Source organism: Bombyx mandarina, chromosome 11, assembly GCF_030267445.1.
Source record: "Bombyx mandarina strain Sakado chromosome 11, ASM3026744v2".
In the NCBI taxonomy this organism is placed as follows: domain Eukaryota; kingdom Metazoa; phylum Arthropoda; class Insecta; order Lepidoptera; family Bombycidae; genus Bombyx; species Bombyx mandarina.
In genome coordinates, this window is record NC_143218.1 from 9,496,325 (window position 1) to 9,523,048 (window position 26,724).

The following is a 26,724-nucleotide window of genomic DNA, read 5'->3' on the forward strand; positions in this document are numbered from 1 at the left end:
AAGTAGTGCTTAAAATAAGCTTGGACAAAAATCGGAATCGAATCGGCTGAGAAACTGTACTATGATTTTATCACAGAGTACTCCGATTCATTCTCAGTGACAGTCAGTGATTTCTTTTTCAAAACAAATCGCTTTTTGTCTATGAAGAAATTACGAACATCCGTATGGAGTAATTGAACAACATTCAGGTATAATTTAAATTGTTTATGATTTTAGTTTTATGGAACTCTATGACAGTAATACGTGATTCTTATTGGTTGACTTCTGAGAACAAAATGGCGATTTATTTGTCATATCCTGTTGTGTTGGGTGAGTGCATGGCCTCGACGTCGATCTCGTCTAAGATTTTACTGTAGAAAAGCCGCCGCTATTTATTACTAATATTGCGGCGTTAAATTTCGTGATGGTGTTCTCTTACAGGCCATGGATTTGATGAAAACGGTAAGCATTACGTATTTGTAGTACATTCATTTGAAACATTTGTTTGGCTTTTGTTTCTTGTTTTGGTAATATTGAAACTGGCCATTACATTAGAAAAAATATCTCTTTACAGAATTGTGTGCACGTGGGAGGTAAGTTTTACTAATAAACGATATATAGACGGTGTCCTGTTTCGGGTTTACGCAATAGGATTCTCCAGTATGTTGATTTGTCAATAATTAGATGGCACCCGGCAACCGAGCGTTGTTACGCCATCTTATAGTTCTCCAAATAATACGCATATTTTGCACCATTTCATTAGTGCAAGAAAAGTTTAGACGCTGAAAATCATGCTTTATTATAGAGGGATAATAAAGGAAGTTGATTCGACATTCATTGGTACAGGGTATGTTATTTTAAGTACATAATATATTGCATTTCACGACTTAATGGGCCATGTGCTATGGATATGTTATTGTTATTTATTCGACAACTATGTCATTGCATAACGTAAATTTTGCACGGTAGATGAGGCATTAGTCGTTTTTATCATTGTGTATAAATGCTTATGTATGTAATTATTGGCGACTCAAACTCGCGAGATAGATAACCTATAAATGTGACAGTACAGGTCAACCGCAGGGTGTATTGTTTTGCACAATTACAGATCCTTTCAAGGTTATCTTCTCATTAATTGCCATTTCAGATCCCTTAATGTGTGTATTTAAATTGTTTTAGTGTGAAAACGACCGATTAAGAATGTCAATAAAATGTTTTGTTTCTGTCTTTTTGTTTTCTATCAGTATGTCATGTGTCAGTCATTGTTGGTATACTTTGTTATTGATTTAGATTTCATTTTAAATTATTTATTTTGCTTTGATTTTGCATTCTTGTGTGTTGTAAGAAAATCCAGACACATCACACTAAAGGTGATAAAACATCACTGATATGATAAAATTTAAATTGATAGAATATGATCTGATGAAACACTGCAATTATCATTATTCTATAGGAAAATATGTTTTCATTGATAATTATGATTTTTTCATACATATAAAGCACAGATGTAGTAATGTTTATATATTAATTGAATAAAAATAAATAAGTCAAAATAATATACAACTAAAAAAGTATATTTATCTCAATTTATAAGCTAATGTGATAAAACTATCAGTCTTGTAAATAAATTAATAGCATAAAAACATGAGATAAAGTAAATGAGAATCATGAAATAAATGCACAAACTAATAAATAATTAAAGTCGTTTCTCTCTTGGAACTGTTATTTAAGCAGATTGATGATAGCAAATTTATTAATTATTCAGAAATATAGAAACTTTTTCTATTAAGTTTATGTTAAACAATTAGAAGATATGATATAAGAAAACAAAGTATCTGCTATTCGACTTTGATAGTAATATTCAGTATGCAGAAAAGTAAAAGTAGGCAATCCTTGTCTCTCTTCAAATAACAGGCTTTTTTTCTCAATGGACATCTTGCATTTAATTATGAAATTAATATTAAATAGTACATAATACTGCTGTAGTATATCGAGCCCAAAACAATATAATATTAATAAAATAATAATTTACTATTATAAAACAGTTAATTCGGTTTTTTGGGAACATCAGATCTAAAAGTTTTAGGCTCCAGATTGTTTTTTTTTTGTAATAGTTTGTTATGAAATGCTTGTCTTATTTTATGTATGTGGGGATTCATTTTATTCAATTCTAATAAATGGGACCATGTTAGATGTCCAGTTGGAAGTTTTTACAAATTAATAGTTCCTATTGTTTGTTATGTAACTAACTAACAATAGTAACTATTACTCATCAACTCAATTTAGCTTACAAACAAATTTATAGTATATAATAAAATTCAACAAAAAAGAATTATTAAATCATCATCAGGTTGCTATTATAGAATTTTAACCAGAAAAAATAAATAAACATCTGATCATCATATTTCTACGTACAAAAATATCATCTTGTTTGTGCAATGAGTGTATAGTGGTCATTAACATGAAATATGTAAAAAAATATTCTAATAAATAAAAAATGTTATTATTTGTCCTATGTGCTTTTGTTAGCACTTTGGAGAGGTATTGTAAAATTAATGTTTTAATTAGGTAAAGGGGTGCAACCAGACTCCACTAGTTATTAGTTATTAATATATTTACAGATTGTTTAAGTCATAACCTCATTAATATTACAAAACAATACCATCTACTGCATATATATATATATAATATTATATTTAAAGGACATGGGCCATTTTCGGCCCAGCTACTCATGCTCTCAAGGATATTAATGAAATATCTATAGAAAAATAACATTTCATTTTTACATACTTATTATAAAATTGAAGGGTATTTAAATGGGATAATTAAAATCATAAATAAAAAGACATTAGCATGACTAAGCTACATTGATAATATTGAAGGAGTTGCCATAGGTAAAATATAAATATATATAAGATACATGGATGAATACTTATTGATCTTAAGCAAAAAACAAATAAACTTGTTTAATGTTTATTGATGTTTTACATTTGATCACTCGGTTTCGCACTCCTGTGTATTGTGGATATTATTGTTTCGTTGCGATATACCTGCTTATTATATTTTGTTGTGCATAATGGAAGGACTTAGAGACGTAATCATTATGAGCAAATACTTTTCTATGATCATTATCAAAGTCTTTGTGTTCATTGAATTAGGTCTGTGTCATAAAGTATAGCAATATAAATAATATTTAAGCTGATGACGATGTTAGTGTATTGATAGCAAAATCATATGATATAACCTAAAATTCTTATCTTATTATTTAAATTCTCTGTATCCCCATGAAATATTGATTTTAATTTGTTTATAATAAAAGGGATATATAGTCTGTTATTTAAACTGAATTTCATTACTGTCCTTGAACTTCGTTTAGTGAGCTGTGCAATGTATGGAGAGTGGCCCATGTCCTTTAATTTTCTCAAAATAATATGAAATTGTGAATCTTATGTAATAATAGTACTGTATAAATTCACAACAAGGTCATGGCATTGTAAAAGCTATGGGCTCTATCAAAACCACTAGTTTCATTAAAATAGTACTGCAGCAGATCACTAAGTCTATGCTCTGGTTATAGTTACTGTCACTAAAAATTCTTCTATATGTTCCTTGGTAGCAAGTTGTATGTGGAGGTGGCATGCCCTTTTAATAATATAATTGCAGATTAATAAATGTGCTCTGTGTTTCAGGAATATGAGTTCCTAGACTTGTCTGATGTGAAGGGAGCAGACCTGAGCAGTCTGCAGTGTGCACTATTTGAAAATAAATTGGACTCCGCTGCGGCCCATACCGTTGGTCGCACGAAACCTGCAATAGGTAAATATTACTAAATGTTTATGTTTAAAAGTTGTGATTGAAAATTTTATGGTGTATTTAAAATTAACCAAATGCAGTTAGCCCTTGAAATGAATATTCCAGGTGGATCCTCTGGTGCGAGCAAAGTGGGAATTCCGACCGTGTCGAACAGCGTGGATAGTCTGTCGGGCGGCGAGGGCGAGATGGCGCCTCACTCGCCGGCGCGGAGTGGTGCCGGGCCGGCCCCTCACCCGCCGCCCTACGCTCAACCTCCACCCACTTATCCACCACCGCACGCGCAATGGCCTGTAGCACCACCCAACGTGTACGTGAGTCAGGTCACCGCGAATGTCAACGTACACGGTTATATGGGCCAGTACTATCAACCGCCCACGCCACAGTACGTCCCATCAACGCAGGAACGTGCTCCTCGTACCAATCGACGGGACCGACGCGGCAAGCGGCAGCCATCACCCCCCTCTCATCAACCCCAACCATACTATTTACAGTACCCGCAATATTATCCGGCTGCACAAGCGCAGGGCGCTCCCCTTTACCACTTGCCTTTTTATCAACCTTTAGTGTATGGACCATACACATACCCTCCATATTATCCAGAGTACCCAATGCCTGTAGAAGGAGATGCCGAGAAAGGCCCAGAAGAATATCCACCTGAAGTAGTGATGGAACAAGAAACAGTTGATGCTTATTATGCTAGTGCTCATTATGCCGCTCCACCTTACGGGCCACCAGTAGAAGGAGCCGTGGAATACGTCCCGCCGCTTTACTTACCTACTCCTCACCATCCGCCTCCGTTGCAGCCTCCTCCTCATCACCACCATACCCCGCATCAGTTTAACGTCCACGCCAAGAACTTTGTACAAGGTCAGGGCAGAAATTATACACCAGTTGACAAAACACCAGAACGTCGTACGCCGCCAACTGCGACCGCTTCCGCGAACGTTGACGGGCTTCCCATTAAAGATCTTAAAATAGCAAACAAAGGGCCCAACAGTCCCAAGCAAAATGAAAAATCGATAGAGATCAGTCAGGTAAAACAAGTTCCTTCTATGGTGGATAAAGTTCCTCAAAAGATTGATTCAAAACAAACAAGTTCAATCTCTGACAAAATGGATGCTACCAACACTAACCAGGTTCCGGCGGTGGCAAGAAGTTTCCCGCCACAAACCACAGCTGCTGCATCAGCTGTAAAGATACCTCCAACTACGGGAAAGTCGGCCAAGGGACCGTCGGCTCCGTTTTCAAGCGGCAAACAACCCTCTAAACCGGCGACACCTCAAACTGTTGTTCCACTCCAGCAGACTGTATCGACTCCTAAAGCACCGTTTGCAAACAGACAAAAGCGTGAAGGAACATCTAATCGATCACCATCAAATGATATGGGAGACAATAATGAGAGATCTATGGTCACAGAGCATATCAAAAGAGAACCACCACTACCTCCGAGTAAAGCGCCTATGCCAATATCTATTACGCTTCATTCTGCGGGTCAACCGTTGATTGTGACAAGTAAAGCGCCTTTCGGACATTCCCGAAAAGCTAGCGGAGCTCCAGAGCCACCACCCGCCCCTCAACCTCCACCACCAGCACCGACGGCTTCCGATTTCCCTCCACCACCGACACCTCGCAACCGTACCGAGCCACCACCGCCTGTGGTACAGCCACAACCGCAACCCGCGCCTGGCAAATCGTGGGCTAGTCTATTCTCTTCGAAACCTAGTATACCTGCACCGGCGCCCGTTCCAGCAGTTGCAGCTCCTGTCGTTGAAGAGTCGGTCAGCCCGATATCCAGTTCACCTCCTGTCGCTCCCAACTTGCAAAAACCGGTAGCCAAAGTTCCACCGTTTGATGCCTCTCCCTTGCCGGGTGCCGCTCCCGATAAAAATGGTCCGGTTCCAGCCTCGATTCCAGCGGTGTCGTATTCTGAGAAGACGTCGGTAAATTCTGGTAGCACTCAGTCGCCACCAATGATAACTCCAAAACCGACGGCAGGCCAATCCCATGCCGAACAGCGTGAAGTTCCGGTACAACGCGATTCCACCCCTGCCGTGCCACCGCAACCTTCACCTTTCAGCGACGATCCTAATTCTTATCGAATGGGAGGTGAGCTAAACGCACTTTGAAATTCTTAGTGTCAATTCATTTAATCTATATATCGTATTCTCAACTCCAGATTATTAATGTATAACAGTAAAATTTATAATATTACAGAATTTCTGACTAAATATCAGCTAGATCACCGTCCGGTCGCAATCTTGCCTCGCGGTTTGACTAACCGTTCGAACTATTGCTATGTAAATGCAATCTTGCAAGCGTTGATCGCGTGCCCTCCCTTCTACAACTTGCTCAAAGCCTTGCCGTATCAAACACGTCGCGGCAAATCCAGCACACCAGTAATTGATTCCATGTAAGTTTTATTTTTATATTCAACAAAAGCAAGATCACAGCCGTGTGTGTAAAGTGTGGCATTGGCAAAAATTTAATAAGTTGTTTGCCATCTGCCCTAATGTCTCTTCATACGTCACGAAAGCAATTACTTACATAAACTTATGAATTTTGCGAATAAGATTTCAACACACTAAAGTTATTCCATTATTGTGGAAGGACACTTGATAGCTCTACGTATTTACCTAAAAATTGCAATCACAATTTAGTTTAAAATCTGCCTGTATACCAATAAACTGGGAGTTTCCTTCACACCAAATCTTTGAAAGGTGGCAAATTGTTCATCTATTTTTATAAACACTACCGAAGCCATTTAATGGCTTTAAGTAAATAATTTGAAGTTATACAACATAAGGTGTTATTCAAAAGGGTGGAACTATGCTACGAGTTCAGTGCAAACGGCACCACGACGACAACGAACGGGCGCGGTCGTGGAAGCAACGCCAGCGCAGCGAGCACCGGACCGCTGGTGCCCGGCGCGCCGCCGCTCGAGGGTGGCGCAGGGCTGCGTGTACTGCGAGCGCTCCGACCCTTCCCTGGCTCACAGGAAGGTAGACAAGAAGATGCAGAAGAGTTTCTTGGCTGTCTTCTGAACTCTCTCAATGATGAAATGCTTGAGGTATTTTATAATGAAACTAGCTGTATCTGTCCGCTTTGCTGGGCATTTAAAATTAACATTATTATTTCTCACCCCCCACAAAGAATATTAGCCTATCCATTAAGTACACATATTTTCTACATGAATACCAAGTTTCAAGTCAATCGGATGCATGGTTCAGTAGTTATAACGGAACATCCGTAAAAACCACTATAGATTTACTATATATTAGTATAGATATAGACTAGAAGCTCCAGTTTTTTAACAAGCACATTGAGGATACTGTCCTATAACATACTAGCGACCCGCCCTCGCTTCGCTTCGGAAATATTAAAACACACATGAAACCAAAAAAACAAAATAATTTTTTTTTTTTAAAAAGTAGCCTATGTTCATCAGGGACAATGTCGGCTTCTAATGGAAAAAGAATTTTTCAAATCGGTCCAGTAGTTTCGGAGCCTATTCGAAACAAACAAACAAACAAATCTTTCCTCTTTATAATATTAGTATAGATCATAAATAAGATATGCCACATATCGAAAACATACATTCATTTAATTAGTGAAACCAAATACATAATTAAACAATATAAAAACAAAATAAAATCAATAAATATACATGTAAACTTTTCCAATCAGCTGATGAAGTTAGTTGAGCCCGATGAGCCCAAAGAAAACAACAGCCAGCCCAATGGAATTGTCACTTCTGATCAGTCGCCTGAAGAGGAGGATGACGATGATGAATGGAAGGTTAGTAGTTTTGTTATTAATTTAGCCTAACATTTTAAAATTCATGGCCTAAGGTTATCTAAAAAGGAAATATCTAAAGTATCAAACGATAAGATTGATGACTGAATTGAAATCCCACATGCATGTATTAATTTTTGTACTGACAAAATAAAATTGTGTAAAATGTAAAATATAAAATTATGTATTCATTCATATTTAATCTATTCGTTTTTTTTTTTGATTTGCTTTTTAAATTAGTATTTCAAATACAATTGCATTTTTTTTGTTTTATTTCAAATGTAATGCAAAAAATATTATTCAGTATAATATATTGGTAAATATACTTAAAATTTATTTTAAAGCAATTGAGACTTCGAACTCATATCAAAATGTAGGCAGGGCCCTATTCTCACTGATGTCGGAACTGGGAAAGTGACTATCTTCCAAAACAATGCTAATAATATGGGTGACAGGTAATGGGTCCCCGAAACCGTGGGGCTGTGGAACGTCGTTGGGCGGCGCGTCGTACTCCCGTTGCCGATATCTTTCGCGGACGGACCAGGTTGCGGCTGCATCGCGCTCAGCATCATGACGTCACTGATGCTGTGCAACCTTTCTTCACTCTACAACTTGATATTGAGGTAAATTATTCTATTGAATATAAGTTTATAATACACACAAAACATTCAAGCTTAAAATTAACATGTATATAATTAAGTACTGGTATGTAAGCCAGTTACAGGCATGTACAGCAATCTCTTATAACAAACTATGACATGTTACAGCAATTTTACAAATAGCGGAAAAATATGTTAAAATATAAAATGTTTGACCATGTTTAAAAGTTGTAATTTATTCCAACTTCTTTATGTTAAGGAATACTGTAATGAATCAAATATATTAATTATAAATTTAACAAAACAGCTTCAATATGTTGACAAAATACTAAAACACCTCACCTTATCACAGAATATTTTTTCAAAAATATCTGTGTATAAAGCTCTACCGTTCTATGATTCTTATTTTTTTAAGTAGGAACCGTTTTCACTGGTTGTTAAGTCAATTTTATTATCTACTAGCTTTTCAAAGATTAATTCTCCAAGAAAATGGCGCAGTTCGATAACCATCTTATAGTGGCAACACAAAGCCGCCGCCATAAATATGTACTATCGGATCCTCCCGATCCACTCTCGGTGCTATAAGGCTCCAAGCACCGGTCGTTGTTCTCGTTGAGATTTTCGAATACGACGAAATAGACTAGACAGCCGACTCATAGACACAACACACCGAGTTCTGGATGGATCTTCTCAGTGGGTCGTGATTCAGTCAGATCCGGTGATAGATTCAATGAAATACTGCTCTTGCTAAGGATAGTGTTGTCAAATCTACCAAGGTTGAGCCCAGTGTACTCGTCTACCAAATCGGTCGTTTGGGCGATTTTTTTTTTTCTTAAATAATTACTTTTTGTTTCATTTATAAAAAAAAAAACCTGCTATTTGGATTTTACTAGAATCAGGTAACCAAAACATTTAACCTTTACTCAGGACATTAATATAAAGTAATCTTCACAATGATGCTAAATTATTTTTCGTCTCTGAATTTAATGTTGTCCAAACACTACTGAGTTAAAACTATTTATAATAACTAATATTTGATTAAGCCAAACAAAATAACTATTTATTTCATCATTTACAGCGTGCAACCAGTGTTAAGGAAGCCCTAGAATTATTGGCAGGAAAAGATACTCTGGAAGGTGTCAGTGATGCATGGCAGCAATTGGCTCTGGAAGAACTCCCAGTAACATTGTTGTTGCATCTTAAGTGTTTCCAATTTGACCAGGATGGACATACTGCTAAGATTGTGAAGAACATTGATTTCCCTGTTGATTTGAAAATTGATCCAAGTGAGTTTTGTATAATTAGTTAACCCTTTGTACTTGAAAGGTGATGATTACCACTTATTTTGGAGTCGCCTCTAAAGCGCTAATATTTAAAAAAAAGAGCTAAATATTAGATAAGAATAAGCATAAGCAAGTATTGTAAAAAAAATGCAATCAACATGTTTTTTATTGAATCCCTAACTGTGAATGCAATATATATTTATTTAAAGTGTAATAATTAAGCGCACTTTCGTATTTATATTATAGTAAGTTTATAAACCACATTAATGTGTGTGTTATACAATTATAATATAGCAGACATTAACTTAGAGTATGGGTAGGCCTCCCACAAGATGGACCGACGACCTCTTTGAGATTCACGGGGGTCCGCTGGATGCAGGCAGCGCAGGACCGATCTTTGTGGCGAGGCTTGGGGGAGGCCTATGTCCAACAGTGGACATCTGTGGGCTGATAGAATAGAACATAAAGAGGAACTAATTTTACTATGATGGTACTTTATTTTTCGTCTCTGATTGTGATAAATCATTCATAAAATGTTGACAACTTGTTCTGAGTGACTAAAAGAAAATTGCACCTTTTTTCTCTTATATAGGTACACCATACCTAATTTATGCAAATTTTTCAGAAATAATGTCATCAAAACCAAAGTACACAACAAAACAGCGATTGTATAAGCTGTTTGCAGTGGTGTACCATGAGGGTGTTGAGGCAGTTAAGGGTCACTATCTCACTGACACTTATCATGGGCAAGCTGGATGGATAAGGTAAAGAAACACAACTAGTTTTATATACAGCAAACACAAAAATTTACTATATATAAATATCACATAAGCTACATGAGGAATACTATAATGCAGTAGTAATTTATTTAAGTATTTGTGACCAAACAGTCACAAATACAAGACAGTAAATATATCAATATATACAATAATGAAAGCAGTTATCACACAATTCAGTTTTATTTCAATGGTGCTAAATATTTAACTATATTATGTTAAAAAGTATTTTGTTTGATGGTTTTTTTTAAAGTGTATTTATTGTTGATACTTTTGTCTTATTCAATTTACACTATTGCCATAAACACAATGATGTTTATTATTTTTCGTCTCTGAAATTGACTAATGTCAATTATATTTGTGGAGCATCACTACTGAGTAAACATATAAATTTGTTGTTCTACTGTTCTGATTAACAAAATAAACATTCAATCAACTTTTCGTTGACAGATATGATGATTCAACTGTCACTCAAGTAACAGATGCCCAAGTATTGAAGCCGAAACCTCCGAGAATGCCGTACCTCCTCATGTATAGACGCCATGACACTCTTCTGCCTCACAGGCCGGTGAAGACTGAATGAACCGAGTTTACATTCGCTCATTTCTACTTTCGAACAATAAACATCCACGGGCACTTCTGGTAAAACCAGCGTCCTCGGAATGTATCGATCGTAAGCCAAAGTGAGCGAATTTGTGTACTGTCTTAGTGAGCAGTTTTATAACCAGTGCGGTGTGTAGTGGCGATATGTTGTGGGAACATTTTTTAAGGATTTTACTGGATTTTTCATTCTATCCATGTAAATGTGCTTCGGAAACTGTGTTTATTGGTCACCAGAATTACGACAGGCACTGTTTTCTAATTTGGAATGACTAAATGTTGTCTTGTGACTGCTTGATTGGGTTTCGATTTTTATAAACTAGCAAAGAAAGACTTTGACTACTGAGCTAATTGAAATGCTCAAAATTTATCTCAAGGGATTGTTGTACATATTGCAATTTATGAATTGTGTGTATTTGGTTTATTTTCGATTTTAATTCACTTTAAAAAAATTAAACAATGCAGGGATGTAACTTTTGGGATAAGTTTACATAAATTTTACTTACGGATTGTGCCTTGTTAATCCAACGAACTCTGTGTTAATGTTAAAAAATTGACACATGAACCGTTTCATCTTTGAAAATGTATATAGCTATATATATAGGCCAAACTAATGAAGTTTTAAGCAGAGTGTGTACATTTTGTGTTTTAATTAAATGTATTGTGTAAAAACGTATCTGAATCTTAAGCTGGTCTCTGAAATTGTATTATATGTATGTGCTTCTTTATAATTTTGTCTGTAAATAATTAAGGTTTTTCTTTTAGTACAAAATTTTCGTTGCTTTGATCAAACCTAGCAAAACAACGCGTTTTTTACGATTTTATACTATAGTTAGAAGTTATGAGCCTAAAAGTCGTATTTCATAAGTAAATATATGTCCTTGACAATATGGAATTAATGGTGTTATAAAATATATAAAAAAATGTAAAAAAATATATCTAGTATATGGAATTCATGATGCATACTATTCGAATATTGATCATACATATGAATATTAAAATTTGGTGTGGTGTACATATTTGTGAACAAATTGTACTGTTAGTTAATAAAAATTGTAAATAAAACGCAGTATTTTAAAAGTTAGTAAATACATAATTCTTGTCATTTGATGTGTATTTGATAACTTTAAAAACAAGAAAGACTAAAGACTGGCTGAATAATCAGAAGGGAATGAATATGTAATTATGAAGATTTCGTCCTAGTTTTAGAATTTATTAATTTTCTTACTAGAAAGCTCTTACAATAACACTTTGAAATTACCACGCGTTGCATGAAAGCTAACTGGTCCCTGTCACGTGTTTAAATTAAGAAAATGAATGAAATGAGAACAGTGGTATTCATGTTAGTTGTACCAATTTCATTGTAAAATAGGGTTGTGTGTGATTATATTGGGTGGTAAGGTGCTCGATGGACTGATTGCAAGGAGTGATAATAGTGCCCTTCGTTGTTGTGATATGGGGATGATTTCACTAGATTTAAAGCACATTTATGTAGTTGTTAAGTGTTAAAAATATATTATCTGTATGTTGTCTAGTAATGCGTATGTTTTTAATATTATTGGTATTAAATGATCGATTTTATTCAAACCCACAAAAAGGCTACAATTACTTTTCAGAAGTACTTCAATTAATTCATGGTTTTGTAGTTCGTTTAAATTTTCATTTTAACATTAAAAAAATAATATATTATGAATGTTTATTTTTAAAATGGTGAATGTGTAGATGTTACAAAATTGACACAATCGCGTAAAATTAAGTAATTCACTGCATAACATTAGATTTTAGTATATAGATCCGAATGGATATCTTGTAAAGATAAGAGGTAGTTGCATGAAGAAGTTGTAAGAAATTATAGAGTAATTGCTGTTTACGAATTAAGTGCGTATCAAACCACTGATAATGAAGATGTGTTATATCAAAATCTCAAGGAATCCTAGTGATTTAATTAAACTAAAATTACACTTTTCATTATATTTCAATAACTTTCCGTGGCGAGTGTGATTCTTTAAAATATATGGGGGCGTACTGGAACCATTACCGATCACGAAGACGGCTAGAGTTGAGTACCAAAACCGAAAAACAAATAACATTGTCAATGTCATGTTCTAATTTAAAAAAAAACTTGCTATTTTGACTTCGGGACTGTTTTCTCCACACCCTGTATATCGGTATTCCCTCATTAGTATATACTATTGCGTCTGTATGTTTGATTTTTTTTTAAATTGAACTTTTGGTTAAACTAATATGTATCCAATGTTATACAGGGCGTGAGGGAATCAAACTTAATACAATATTAATTTGCAAAGTCAAGCATAGGTCATTATATTGAGAGGGGAAAGGTCATTTGGTTTAAGCGACATTTTTGTATCTTTACAGAGCCATTTAAAGTTTAAAATTTGAAAAAAATGTCACGATAAAAAAAATTCTTCGCCTATCTGAATGGAATAAAGATACAGTCAAAATCTGTTATAACGACATCGAAGGGACTGCTCATATTCAGTCGTAAAGACCGATAGTCGTAACAACCGGTGATGCTTAATGTGTATCGTGCAAGTACAAACAAATCGATAGGGAATTATTGAAAAATATATTTACATAATACGCGATTTTTCTTCAATATTAATTTGTTTTCTTTTTCTTTGTGGCATTTTGAAAGTTTCACGAATAACTCCACAAAGTTTTGGTGCGTCTTGTGTATAGATAAGTAACAAACTAACTGAAGAGATATGAAGAAGCGGACTTTGACTACCGCATGCACGTGTTTTGTTTCTAAGAATTAGAAAAGACCCTACACTAAACTAAATCCTATTGTTTTCTTTCCTGATTTTAAAAGCCATTGGAGACAAATGTGGATACCTATTCAAATTGTTTACAATACAGCTTAGCCGGTCGTTCTAACAGATCTAATTCTCCGAAATATTAGTTAAATGTGGTCGTTTTATGAGGTATGTCGTTATTACCAATGTCGTAGAAAGCAATATTTTTAATAAGGCGGTCATATGGCATTCAGCCGGGACCTTTGTTCTTGGTTATTATAACCGGCATGTTGTATTAAACGATGTCGCAGTAAACGGTTTTGACTGTAATTGAATTTCAATCAAAAATATCGATTGATGCTAATACTGTATATAACGCACCTTCAATTACAAAGGTTTAAATGTCGCTTAAACCAAAGAGCATTTCACCCCTCGATATGGTTCAACGATTTTACTCGCCTGTCCACACGTGGTTGTTTACAGTGTAGCTTTTGTGCATTGTGAATTGTTACATTGGTCTTGATTGATTTTTTTTTTTTGAGTCGCCCGTCATCCTTTTCGGGAGAGTTCCTCTTAAACCGTACGTGAATGTTTGGCGGACAGATTTATTATTAGTTTTCGTTACCTAATGTTAGTCTACCTGAATAATACGTATTAACGATCCCACTTGTCACCGCTCAGTTTACCCTTTATTATGTAAAAAAAAAAAAACTTCTGATCTCAATGTTATTGTTGTTTGAATTGTTTTTTTTTTAAATCTTATCATCTAAAAATTATTCCACAATACCTAAGGGCAATACTGTATAATGCCTTATTAGATTTTCGTATGCGAGTACTTGTATTGACCAAAAGATGTGAAATTGCTTAATAAGTTAATTGCTTAATAAGTTATCTTTTAGATACATACCTGTCACGCATAGTTGAAGTAACAAATGAATACATAACTTAAACCTAAAAATCGATAAATACCGATCAAAGGCACAACACACACATCTGTTCATTTGTAACTAATTATGAAGAAAAAAAATGTAGTTTTTTAATTAGTTTATAGTTGAAACAAAAAAAAAATATTAACTAACTATCCTTTTTATATTTGTAACCTGATTGTTGTCAGTATGTGTCGTTGTTAAGTATGTAGAATAATCGAAATACAGCTAAATATAACCTTACAACTAATGGTATATTAATATTATTGAATACATTATTTACATTCGTCCCAAAAACGTTTCTATGTAGATAGTCGAGTTTTATACTTAGTATATGGATAGTCTGGAAAGATTTTATTAAATACATAATTGTACTTTTAAAGTGTGTAGTTTTTGCAGTTAACGATAAACTTATGGTTGGATTTTACCTTTGGAAATCTTGGGGTTTGGGAAAAAACAAACGGCTGCCGCACACTCGCAGACGCGGCGACGACCTGCTCGTGTGCGTATTCAAGAAATAAAAATTTATAGTTGGCAACACTGCACCAACTTTAGAAAATTGACAATAAGATTTGTTATTTTGTCATATTTACTTTAAAGAAAAAATAGCAACGCTACGAAAATTTATAAGTTGTGCAAATCTAGCTAACCCCAAAGGTACTCCTTATAGATGCAGTGAGAAATTTTCCTTCGGAAAAACTGATCTTTATCGGAATACGATGACACCCGAACTGTTAATGAATGATCGTATTAAATGAGTGACATTTTCATATCAATTAATATGGAACTTTATTGTTTAGTGTCAAATATCAAAATGAATAATGTCGTTGTACTGAAACTATTTGAGAGAGCACGATAAAACATTCTTAGCTACTCACTTAATTCTTAGTGACTATCTGTGACCTTGCTCGTTCACGAAGCCCGCTATAGAAAGCAGAGTATTATATACACTTGACATTGGCGAAACTTAAAAGGAAACCCCATAAACATAAGAGATGATAGAGAGCACGATAAATACGAACTTTTCCGAAAAGTTACGAAGGAAAATCTTTTTCACTATATTTATACTCAATTATATTCATTGTACGTTATTATAGTACTTGTACTTAGCATTATTCGCATTCAGCAATCCACAAAGATTACATGTAACTTTTTATGAGAAACAAAATTTATAGGATAGTATTTTAAAACTGCACAAAAATATTACTATGGTTTTTGTGTTATGTTAATTTATTTTTGCGTATGTAATTTGTGTATTTTCATTATTATTAATTTTTTACTTATTTTAATATACTGTTTACGTAGGGCGAGCTCGTGTTTTTGTTTTTTTTTTAAGTTTCTAGTGTATCATAAGTATCATAGCGCATAGGAACCGTGAACTGTCTAGGATACGAAATCTTTGTGTCTTTGTCCAATTCGTTCAAACCGTATGTCATGGTCACCGTTTCTCAATCTGAGGATCGCATACGTGACGGGTCTCCGTAAGTTTGCTAGGAATTTGAAACTGCAAGCCAGGAGATATCTCGCGAAGAATGATACGAGCGAGTGCTATAAGACGACCTCGATTAAGATAAGAAATATTTAACTTTTTTTGGTGAAAATTACTAATAAATCATTTTACGTACATAATACGCCTCGCAGTGAGTTCGCCTTATTTATTTGACTGTATAGTTAACCGCAACTCAAAATGTTGAGAAACGTTGGCCCAGGGACGTAAGACTGAGCGCAGAGTTCCCGAATGACTCATTTTAATCGAAACTATTTAATTGAGAAATTCGTTCATTAATATTGAGGATTTATTTAATCGTAAAAAGTCACTGGGATCGATAAGTGTTTCATAGTAAGAGCCGTGAATATTGTTTGCGAATGGCATTGAAAATGTACAGTCGGCTGTGATTCCTAAATTATACGAACTAGTAAATTGAGTGACGATTTCTTATGATTTATTCATTTCGATTTGTTTATACATACATAATATAGGGTTAAATTGTTACATAATATATATTTTAATTATAGATAGTAGTTTAAATGTTCCTGATACTTTTATATTAGTGATCAAAGATGTCGTGTGAAAATCAACTAGTTTTATTTAGCAGCTTGTGTTTTTTTAGTGTTTTAAGTGCCAATCGATGTGTGTTGAAGCACTGAAAATGGCATTAATACGCGATCTTTAAAATATGTTTAGTTATTGCTAATAATCTATTCTAATAGATTGGAAATTCCCAATCTGTTTTGAACCCTATAGTCGTCTATATTAATTTCAGATGAAACACACGGGATATGTGTTTATTTATTTAAGAAAATTCGTAATTGGACAATCAGAATAGATGCAAAAGAAATATTTTAATGGCAAATTTACTTCTAAACAGATTTTAATAAAAACTTGATATAATTCTATCATTTTTGAAAAAATATTTTAAACAAATTGTGCTATAGGTGTCTCCACCGAGTCCTACTGAAACTGCCACATGAAAGACCAACTAGTAGGCAATATCTCCACCGCGTTATCCCGGGAAATCTAACAAAGATAACATCTGAAAAACGTCGCGTATAATTGATTAAATAATTAAATTAACAATCTAAAGAATAGCCTAGAAATATACGTGAGCTTAATTTTAAATAATATATAAACGGTAATATAATAAGCAGTAGAGTAAACTTAAAATATTCGCTCTCTGTTATTTTATTATCTTAATAATATTCATGAATGAGTACACCGCAATATAATAAATATCCCAATCCTAATTTTTCTCCATAATCTTAATGCTGTCGCGCCCGATGTTTGTGTTATTTTCTTATTTTATTTAGTCCTTTGGTATTTGTAAATTTTAATGTAAGATAATTCCAATTGAAAGCCAATACGTAAAGTTATTGATTCAGTTCGCACATCGGTAATGATAATGTTGAGTATAATTATCAGAATAGCATTTAATTGTAAAATTAAATGGCCGACGTGTCCTTGCTAAAACTGAAACGAAAAATAAAGCTTGGGCTTAGTGAGTAACGTTTTGTGGACTTGGTACAACAGTTTAGAGAACAGCTTTTGAAATCGCAATGAAAGTGAATAATCTCGCGGAAATTGTATTAATTACGCTTTATGGCCTAAAATACTCTTGGAACGAAGAACTTTAGTAATTAGACCGTATCTCCGAAAGTATTGGGCATTCCGTGGCTCGCTCGCTCGCACTATGCTTGAGACATTAGAACTTACGTCTCAAGGTGGGTGGCGCATTTACCTTGTAGATGTCTATAGGCTCCAGTAACCACTTAACACCAGGTGGGCTGTGAGCCCGTCCACACATCTAGCAATTAAAAAAAAACGCGCAAGTTGTTCGTACTATCAGTCTGATCTATCGTTGACTTGATACATCGAGATTGTGTTTTCTCATCGTTATTATTTTGGTACTGAACAACGTTAAATCACTAAATTGTGATTTAAATCGTTACAAAATTAATGATGTATTTTTCAATCCGTTTCTATCAATGCTAATTTAGTAGCTGAGTTTTAAGTTTTATTTGCGAATCCCTGAACTCTTAGGACGAATATAAGAAGATTCGCCTATTAACTCAAATGTAACAAACCTCACTAAAATGGTTATAAAATTTGTAATTTTTAACTAACCTAAATAACCAATTTCTTTTAACAACTGTTAAAGCGGTCTGTGCGTGTAACTTTAAATAATTGAATAGCTACCCAATAATTTCATTTCATGACATTGAGTGAATAGTTAAAAAAAATATCTAAAATAATATTTTATTGCTTTATTGCTACTGTGTCAGGGCATCTCACAGAGACTGGCACATTGGTTAACGGTGTTCAGACTTTCTGTATAAAAATAATAATTTTAATAATATTTTTCTAAACTCTTCTGTTAATTCAGATTCTAGTCCTCTCAACTTTGCCCAAGCGTATACACAAACTAAATATTTTATCAAGGCAAAAGTATGAAAACCAAACTCTAGTCTCCCCTCGGCTTATGTGTGCAATGAATGGAACTCGTAATCATAAGCAAATAACATAATCGAAACAAATATTACAATGAACAAAAACCAGTTTTTCATATAGAACTCATCGAATTTTAATAAAAACAATGAATCATTTGGCGGTCTATCTACTTAGAATCTAATACTTTTAAAACGATTGTGGTATGTTTATAATTATTTTTTTATACGAGAGGTTTCATTATAAGTTATGTTTAATTTTAGTTGTAAGTTCCAAGGCTGTATTAATTAAACGGGAGTGTTTTTTTTTTTTAAAAGCCCGCTCTGCCCTGATTTATTTTGTATGTTGAGCTTTGTAAACTATTTTAATCAAAATGTTGTGTATAAATAATATTTAAAAAAAAACGCTCCTACTGGTCTTAACGGATAATTATTTAAAGAAAAAGACAAAACTAAGAAAGGCACATTGAAAATTAATTTTCAATTTTCGATTATCCATTAAGATCATCGTATAAGTTGTTATGTGGATATTGTGTGTATGACTAATAATTATAACAATACATTATTTTGGTATATTATTGGTGTTATGAAAAAATTCTGTGAATAAAATATTGTGTCATTCTGATCGTTGGTTTTATTTTAAAATAATAGAAATCAATATTTGTAGTGCAGTCGCTCATTTTCCGTCACGAACAATGTTCTGTAACAAGACGGTTTTAAGTTATGGAATGTCGCAGTAGCAAACGCCAATTTGATGTGTTATGGAAAAAAAATCGTATACGAATTATCTCACTCAAATTTCGGAAACGCACAACTTCAAACTGCGGGCGCATCATCCGCGAAGATTGAATATAAATTCAATACTAATTAATGAATGTATGTATGTAAAGGCTTTATAAATTGTCGTCTCCCTTTTTCTTTTTTTATCATTTTTAAGCGATGTATTTTCATCAACAGTTCGTTATTTTTATATTTAATTCGTCCGATAGTGGTGTTATTTGGCCGATGCAAATGTGGGCAAACGATTCTCGACCATACCCGATCCTGTAGACCGAATGGTAAACAGTCGATGTCGTCCTAAACACGTCATTACGGATCCTCCCGATCCATTAACAGTGCTTTTAGGTACCACAAGCACCGGTCACCGTCCTCATCGAACCCGGCGCTTGCGACAAAGGGCTCGACGAGCGAATAAACCCATAGACACAGCCCACTGAGTTTCTCGCCGGATCTTCTCCGTGGGTCGCGTTTCCGATCCGGTGGTAGATTCTGCGAAGCACTGCTCTTGCTAGGGCCAGTGTTAGCATCACTCCGGTTTGAGCCCCGTGAACTCACCTACTAGCGTAACCTTAACTAGTGTTAAGGTAAGGTATTCAGCGTAACCTTAACTAGTGTTAAGGTAAGGTATTCAGCGTAACCTTAACTAGTGTTAAGGTAAGGTATGCAGCGTAACCTTAACTAGTGTTAAGGTTACGCTGAAATAGCCTCTCAAAGCTATCAGCTTAGGAGGACAAAAAAAAAGATTCTCGAATTGTACCCGACCATATATTTTTTGCCGTATAACGATCTATTCAAAATTCCATCGATGAATAAAACTGGAAGAGAAATTGAATGGCGAAATAGAAACAACTCACCCGTACTCTACATTTAAAAACGCTATAGAATAGTATAACAAGCGCTATTGGTGATACAGTGAATAAGACTATTAGCCAGCCAGCTATAGTTCCGGTATGTGGCCATAGTCCCAATTCCAATACAAATACGGTCTGAAATAGCAAACAAAACAAATCATATTGAAAAAAAGAGTTATTTTTGACTACTTTAACTACACGTAGATTTGGGTTTCACCCTTAACATAACTTTGAAATAATTTTAGGAAATGCACAAAGCTAGGTACGTAAAAAAGACCTAATAGCGCAATAAATACAATGTTTTGCAGACTTCTGTTTTCTATGAATTATATCCACGGATAATATACCTACCTGCGAGCTACGTTCATAAATTACGACATCAAGTTTTCCCCGATACACGTCAAAAACACGATCTTATTTAACAGACGACTCGTTAATTAACCACAAATAATTTGTAAATTACACTCAATCTCACCAATAGTATTGGTGGCCACAATGCCCAACACACCCTCATGAAGACTGCGGGATATTCTCCAACAGCAAAGAAAACATCTTCACAAAATGCTGTTTGGCCGTACACGTAGGTAACTACGACTGCAAGGGCAGCCGCAATGGGCACTCTAGGCTTGGATACGGGCCAGTACATAAGGAAATTTAAAATGTACTGCCCACCCTGAGAATATTGGGTACAAGCTTTAGAAAGTCAGCAACGATTCGGATTACTTATTGTTGGGCGTGTTGTGAGTCCACACATTTAGGTAGGTACCTACAACCCATGCTTATTTCTGCCACGAAGGAGACCGCAGAGTTTCGGTTTGAAGGGCGGGGTAGCGGCTCTAAATTTTAATTGACACTTCGAACGCATATCACAATTTGGGTAGGGTATATAATAGGTCCCGGTAACGACTAGACACCTTATGGGACTTGAATTCGTTTATCCTTGCTATGCAATAAATTAATATTTAAGAACTGTGAAACGTTAAAATTTTGAAACTACGTTTATTTACGTGGGCGTCCTTCACATATTGATGGTTACGGATGACGATGATACCTTAAGATCATGGGGATCGTAAGATCGGCTTTCATCGCAGTAAAATAACTACAGGTGTGCCTTACGGTTTCACATGTATTTAATTTGCAAATATATAATAATGAAAAACACTCCGGGCTAAAGATTTTTAAAAAAAATACATGTCGTTCCGTTCGTTGCTAAGTGAAAGAAGGAAGATAAAAGAAAGCAACATTCACATTTAGAATATAACATCATTGTACATCTATGATTTATTAGCCTAATATATTGAATTTCAATACATAATCATACCTGAGTACATAAAGTTATCGTGCCAATAAAACAAAACAATAAGCAGACGACAATGTGAAATGCCCACGCAATTTTCCTAATTGAGCGGCCGGTGAATGTAGACATCATAGTTTGAACTAAAAGTGCCTGTCAATTAAATACAGAATATATTTTCAGATTTAATCGCTAATTCGTATTTGATAAAAAGAAATCCTTCATATCAAGAAAGCAGCTTAGCAGTAAAAAAAAATCCCTATTGGGAAGGCATGTTTGTAGGTTAGACCTAATATTTCGAATACAACTACAGCAACTATAGTAGTGGTTAGATAATTGGGTAACACGAATTCTCACCGCTGATGAAACTGAAAGCACGAATAACGTAAAGAACAGTAGGGCCGACCAAAACTGACTGCCGGGTACCCTGGCCACGAACTCTGACCACAAAATCATAGCTGATCCAGACCCTGAACGAAATTAAAGAAATAAAATAATTCAATTATTACACGATAAAAACGCTTAGGTAGGACTTAATTCATTTTTTTTTTGCTTAGATGAGTGGATGAGCTCACAGCCCACCTGGTGCTAAGTGGTTACTGGAGCCCATAGACATTTACAACGCAAACGCGCCACCCACCTTGAGATATAAGTTCTATAGTTACAACGGCTGCACCACCCTTCAAGCCGAAACGCATTACTGCTTCACGGCAGAAATAGGCGGGGTGGTGGTACCTACCCGTGCGGACTCACATGAGGTCCTACCACCAGTAAATTTAGTTATTAGGTATATCTTAGATGTGTAAATTTCATATTCTCATCTACCTTCGTTTGAAAAAAAGAATGCTCACCACTCCAAAGATGACTACTATTTTCGTAATCCTTCATCAAAGCTCCATGTGTCGCTCCAAGAACAAAGGCGCTGATCATGCAGCTTATTTTAGAAGCTCCGAAAGCTAGCATTGCCGTTGTCCCAAGTCTATGACGCTCTTTCGGACAATAAGAACCTAACATTATCAACGTGCCATGGGAAACTGACATTTGTAATAAAGCATATTCGATAGCTTCGAGCCAAATCTGCAATAATCAGATTTAATCAATTTCATTTTATAATTAAATCGAATTAAACGAAAATCATAGTTATTCCACCGCTATGTAATTAATGTCAGCTATTTGCTCAGCGGGAATAAACTATATTGGAGTAAATTATGTTGTTCATAGATTTATTGCTTTTTTATTGCCCTTGTAGGCAATAACGGTCGCTAACGCATATCAGCAATAGCAGGAGCAGAGGGGCAGTGCCAAGCGGCAGCCTATCTTTTTTCTTTACCTATTCGCTGGCAGCCTAAGGGGCTATTTCAGCTTCACACGAACGGATTAGTGAGCTCACGGGCTCAACCTGAGAGAATTTGGTATCACCAGCCCTAGCAAACGCACTGCTTCACAGAATCAACCACCGGATCGGAATCGCGACCCGCTGACAAGATCCAGCGAGAAACTCAATGTGTGTAGGTATGTCTATGGGTTAGTGCACTAGAGTTCGACGAGGACGGTTTACGAGGTAGGTTTACGAATCTTAATGTTTCAATGTATTTTTGTTATTATTTGTTAATTTTGACTTATTCTTTTGACGTCAATTGGGAAGATTTGTACTAGATATAAATACATTATATGTTTTGTTATTTACAAGGCATATGTTCTGTTAGTGTAACATAAATAATTTCGATGCCGGCGGGATTTTTTTTTTATTGGCTTATATGGGAGAACAAGTTCACAGCCCACCTGGTGTGTAAGTGGTTACTGGAGCCCATAGGAATCGTGTTTCGGGCGACGGCGGCTTTGCGTTGGCCCGTCGCCTGAGTCGAATATGTGCCTACCGTCAATTCGACACAAAATAGACTGCCTATGTGACTTACGTCAAATCCGTTAAATAGGACGGACCAGTCGCAATCATGGAACATCCGACCAGCGCCGTCCAGACGCACCGCACCCGCTCCACAACACAACAATAAAAAGAAAGCTGTCACGTCCTTATACATTACCAACTGGAAAAAATATCCATGTGGGTTAATTTAAAAAAAATCAACCTAAAAAATAATAAGTATAAATTATATTAGTAATGCAAAAGTTACAGTTTCGTAAAACAAAACACATTTTTCACCTTCGAATAGCTGTAAATCCGTTTGACTGCTACAAAATAAATCAAAACCCAACAGATTATGTAGTACCATGCCAGTTCCCATACGATGTTTCCGAGGCCACCTTCTAATCCTTCTCTTTTTAGATTCAGCACGAAGTTACTGAAGAAAGAAAAGCCTACGATAAAGGTATAATAATAACCAGCATGGGCTAGAGACAACTAAGAGATCTAAACGATTGACTTCCCGGTGAAGGAATAACATCGTGTAATAAAAATCAAACCCGCAAAATTATAATTTACGTAATTGCTGGTGGACCTCTTGTGAGTCCGCATCACCACCCCGGCTATTTCTGCCGTGAATCAGTAATGCTTTTCGGTTTGTAGGGTGCGGCAGTCGTTGTAACTATACTGACACCTTAGAACTCATATCTCAAGGTGGGTGGCCGCATTTGCGTTGTGGATGTCTATGAGCTCCGGTAACCACTTAACACCAGGTGGGCTGTGAGCTAATCCACCCATGCAATAAAAAAAAAGTCGCTGCCTACCTCTTAAGCTCCTACATAGTTCATTCACACTACAGTTATAGTAGTAGGAACTTGAATAAGCCTAATTTCAACGTACAAAAAGAAAGAATGCGCAGGAGTTTCGCTGTCGCTTGGTAAGGGACGGTGTCTAGCTGCGCACGCCGGTCGAGCGCTAGCAGCGCAGTGTAGCCACGGCAGGAAAGAGTGGAAGCTGTGAACGAACAATGCCAGGCACCACGCTCCCACCGAGCCGAGGGCAAGCGTCGTAAACAAACATGATCCTAGCATAGCAAAGCCAACTCCTGAAAATATAAAAATATAAAATATAAAAATCCAAATAACAACAAAAGGTTTTGTGACAATTTTGAAATTATTTTCATGTTAAAATTAAAATATATTTTTTTATACGGTAAATCTCGCGTTTATTACTGTCATTGGGGAAAAAGTCTTTTCGCATTAAAGTATGTATGAACTTGTAATAAAATCTCTTTGGCTATACTATTTATATCTGGCTGGTTTTGGTATGATTAAAAGTTTAAATTTTAAAGAAGATAATTCCAAATTCAAATTATGAAAATGTGTGATTTTTTATTTATTTATTTAAAACGTTATCGAACAAAATGGTATCTACATACTTTAGTTAAATGTAAATAAACTATACTAAAAAATGTTGTAAATTTTCTTAAGAAATGCGAAGAAACACATTGCCCAACCTATTACAATCACATATGTTTTCAACACTTTACATTTTCCGTCAGTCGTGCCTGACCACAAAAACTGTAAAGTAGGTAGGTATGTAAATATGTGTTAAGCCGTGAAAGCATAAAATCGTTTCATATTCATTTCATATGGTTTTTGTTGTTATCTACTAAAAAGAGTTCCTAAAAACACGTTCAGAAAGCTTGAAGCAGTAATCATAAAATACGGCTATTCCAGCCAACGTTAATTGACATGCTATTATTTTTTCCCTCCAATTTCCTCTCTAATTCGCTAATTCGAACGTTCCCTAAAGCGTGTGTTTATAATATCATCTTGACCTTTTCTGGACCAATCATGCGCTCCAGTTAGAAGGAAGGCACAGCAGTTACACAGATGAGAATTCGATACTGAATGTATTAAAGTCGACAACCTCAATAAAGTCGTGGTGTAGGTACCTATATAGATTAACTAGCTATTAGGCGGATAAAAAGACCTCAATTGCTCATCTTAGATAGGTACTAGAAAAGACTGTGTTTTTATCGTGGTACAGTATTAAAAAAAGTAGAATACCTCTAGCAATGGGTGCTAAGTCCCAACAACTGAGAACACCTTTCTTCGTAACCACGCCGAGAGCCAGTTCCAAATAGAATAGCGGATACGCAAGTAATAAGCTGAAGACATTGTAAAGAAACAGGAAAGGCAATAGCTTCCGAAGGTCATGTAAGTACGGATGCCACCATAACTGGCAAATACCGACACAAGATGATATGACTAGTTGGCGATAACTTATATTGTTTGTCCATCGTTCTTTCATCTGTAAATTTTAGGCATAATTTGCAAGTTACTTAACTATTTCACTTTTTTTTATTGCTCAGACCGGTGCAGTAGCTCACGGCCCACCCGGTTTTAAGTGGTTAACGGAGACGATGGACATCAATAACGTAATTCCCGCCACCAACTTTGAGACATGAGTTCTAAGCCTCAGTTTTGTAGTACAACGGCTGTTAAATTCTTTAAGCGGAAATGCATTACTGCTTCGTACCAGAAATAGGCGGGGTGGTGGTACCTACCCCTGCTGGGTCACAAGACGCCCTACTAATACCTTCATTTGACAGTTCCTTAATAGTACTAAATAAAGAAAAGTACACATACAAGAGGATTTATTGTTGATTCGGAGTCCGCCGATTCCGATAAACTTTTACTATCAGAACTCTGAAAAGTAAATTGTAGTCAATAGAAACTTTGTTTATTGTTTTTATTATAACTATAGCTTTGTTTTTTTTATCAAAGTTAGCATCGCTTGGTTCCGCTTGCTCGTGCGCAGAGGCCCGTGCTTGCATGAGGCAAGAAGTGCTACTATTTTTGCTGTTTCTATCTACAAAGCTACTTACAGCGGTATCACTCATGCTTGCCCAATTATTAATTATTAAATATTATGTAGCTAATATTAATTGAGCTCTATTGCTGCTCCTAATGGAGGTTGTCAAAAAGAAGAAATATAGCAAAATGACAGTAAGAAGGTAGCTTAAAAAGAGAAATATAATCTAATATTAAATAGGTATTTAATTGCATTTTATTAAAATAAAATCTAAATCAAATTAATGTAATATTAAATAGTTTGTTGATAAGTACAGCGAGTTTCCAACTATGTAATATATTGTATTGAAATCACACTAGTTTTAGTTTAATTAGGTCAATGATGATTAGGTCAAAGGCAATCAAAAGTGACGTAGGTATGTAAATATGATTAGAACGGTTAAAAACATTTTCAATGGATGATTGTAGTTAACAAAACAATAATTATTCTAAATAAGTTTTATTATTTCAGAGTATGTTTTCATTAGGTATTCTTTTATTTATTTATTATTGTATTCCATCTTCGAGCCGATGAATTGCCAATGTAATGTACCTACGCCATTATTGTCACATGCATCAGGCCATTAGTTAAATAGTTTAAGTTATTTTCAATG

The 26,724-nt window shown here is 35.3% G+C and overlaps 2 protein-coding genes across 8 annotated transcripts; one reads left to right on the plus strand and one right to left on the minus strand.

Moving 5' to 3' along the window:
• The first annotated feature begins 220 nt into the window (after nt 1-220).
• On the plus strand, nt 221-19,091 carry Usp10 (ubiquitin specific protease 10). 5 transcript variants are annotated; one of them, XM_089730891.1, is made up of 11 exons: nt 266-441; nt 554-572; nt 3,669-3,795; nt 3,873-5,898; nt 6,007-6,202; nt 6,610-6,859; nt 7,477-7,587; nt 8,040-8,207; nt 9,262-9,469; nt 10,092-10,230; nt 10,693-19,091. In XM_089730891.1, exons 4-11 carry the CDS (start codon nt 3,885-3,887, stop codon nt 10,823-10,825), a joined length of 3,219 nt encoding a protein of 1,072 aa, XP_089587017.1. In that variant the 5' UTR covers nt 266-441; nt 554-572; nt 3,669-3,795; nt 3,873-3,884; the 3' UTR covers nt 10,826-19,091. The 5 variants fall into 5 exon arrangements, with proteins under 5 accessions (XP_028029033.1, XP_089587016.1, XP_089587017.1 ...); XM_028173233.2 differs by having other exon boundaries at nt 267-441; nt 3,898-5,898; XM_028173232.2 differs by lacking the exon at nt 554-572 and having other exon boundaries at nt 221-441; nt 3,898-5,898.
• Nucleotides 19,092-19,111: 20 nt separating this feature from the next.
• Nucleotides 19,112-26,171, minus strand: LOC114242178 (sodium- and chloride-dependent creatine transporter 1). Of its 3 annotated transcripts, XM_089730896.1 has the most exons (11): nt 25,907-26,171; nt 25,325-25,568; nt 24,153-24,357; nt 23,553-23,691; nt 23,308-23,436; nt 22,243-22,468; nt 21,749-21,861; nt 21,419-21,544; nt 20,573-20,770; nt 20,101-20,232; nt 19,112-19,166 (listed from the first exon to the last, which is right to left on the minus strand). In XM_089730896.1, exons 2-11 carry the CDS (start codon nt 25,566-25,568, stop codon nt 19,143-19,145), a joined length of 1,536 nt encoding a protein of 511 aa, XP_089587022.1. In that variant the 5' UTR covers nt 25,907-26,171; the 3' UTR covers nt 19,112-19,142. The 3 variants fall into 3 exon arrangements, with proteins under 3 accessions (XP_089587022.1, XP_089587021.1, XP_089587023.1); XM_089730895.1 differs by lacking the exon at nt 25,907-26,171 and having other exon boundaries at nt 25,325-25,613; XM_089730897.1 differs by lacking the exons at nt 21,419-21,544; nt 25,907-26,171 and having other exon boundaries at nt 25,325-25,613.
• Nucleotides 26,172-26,724: the final 553 nt, after the last annotated feature.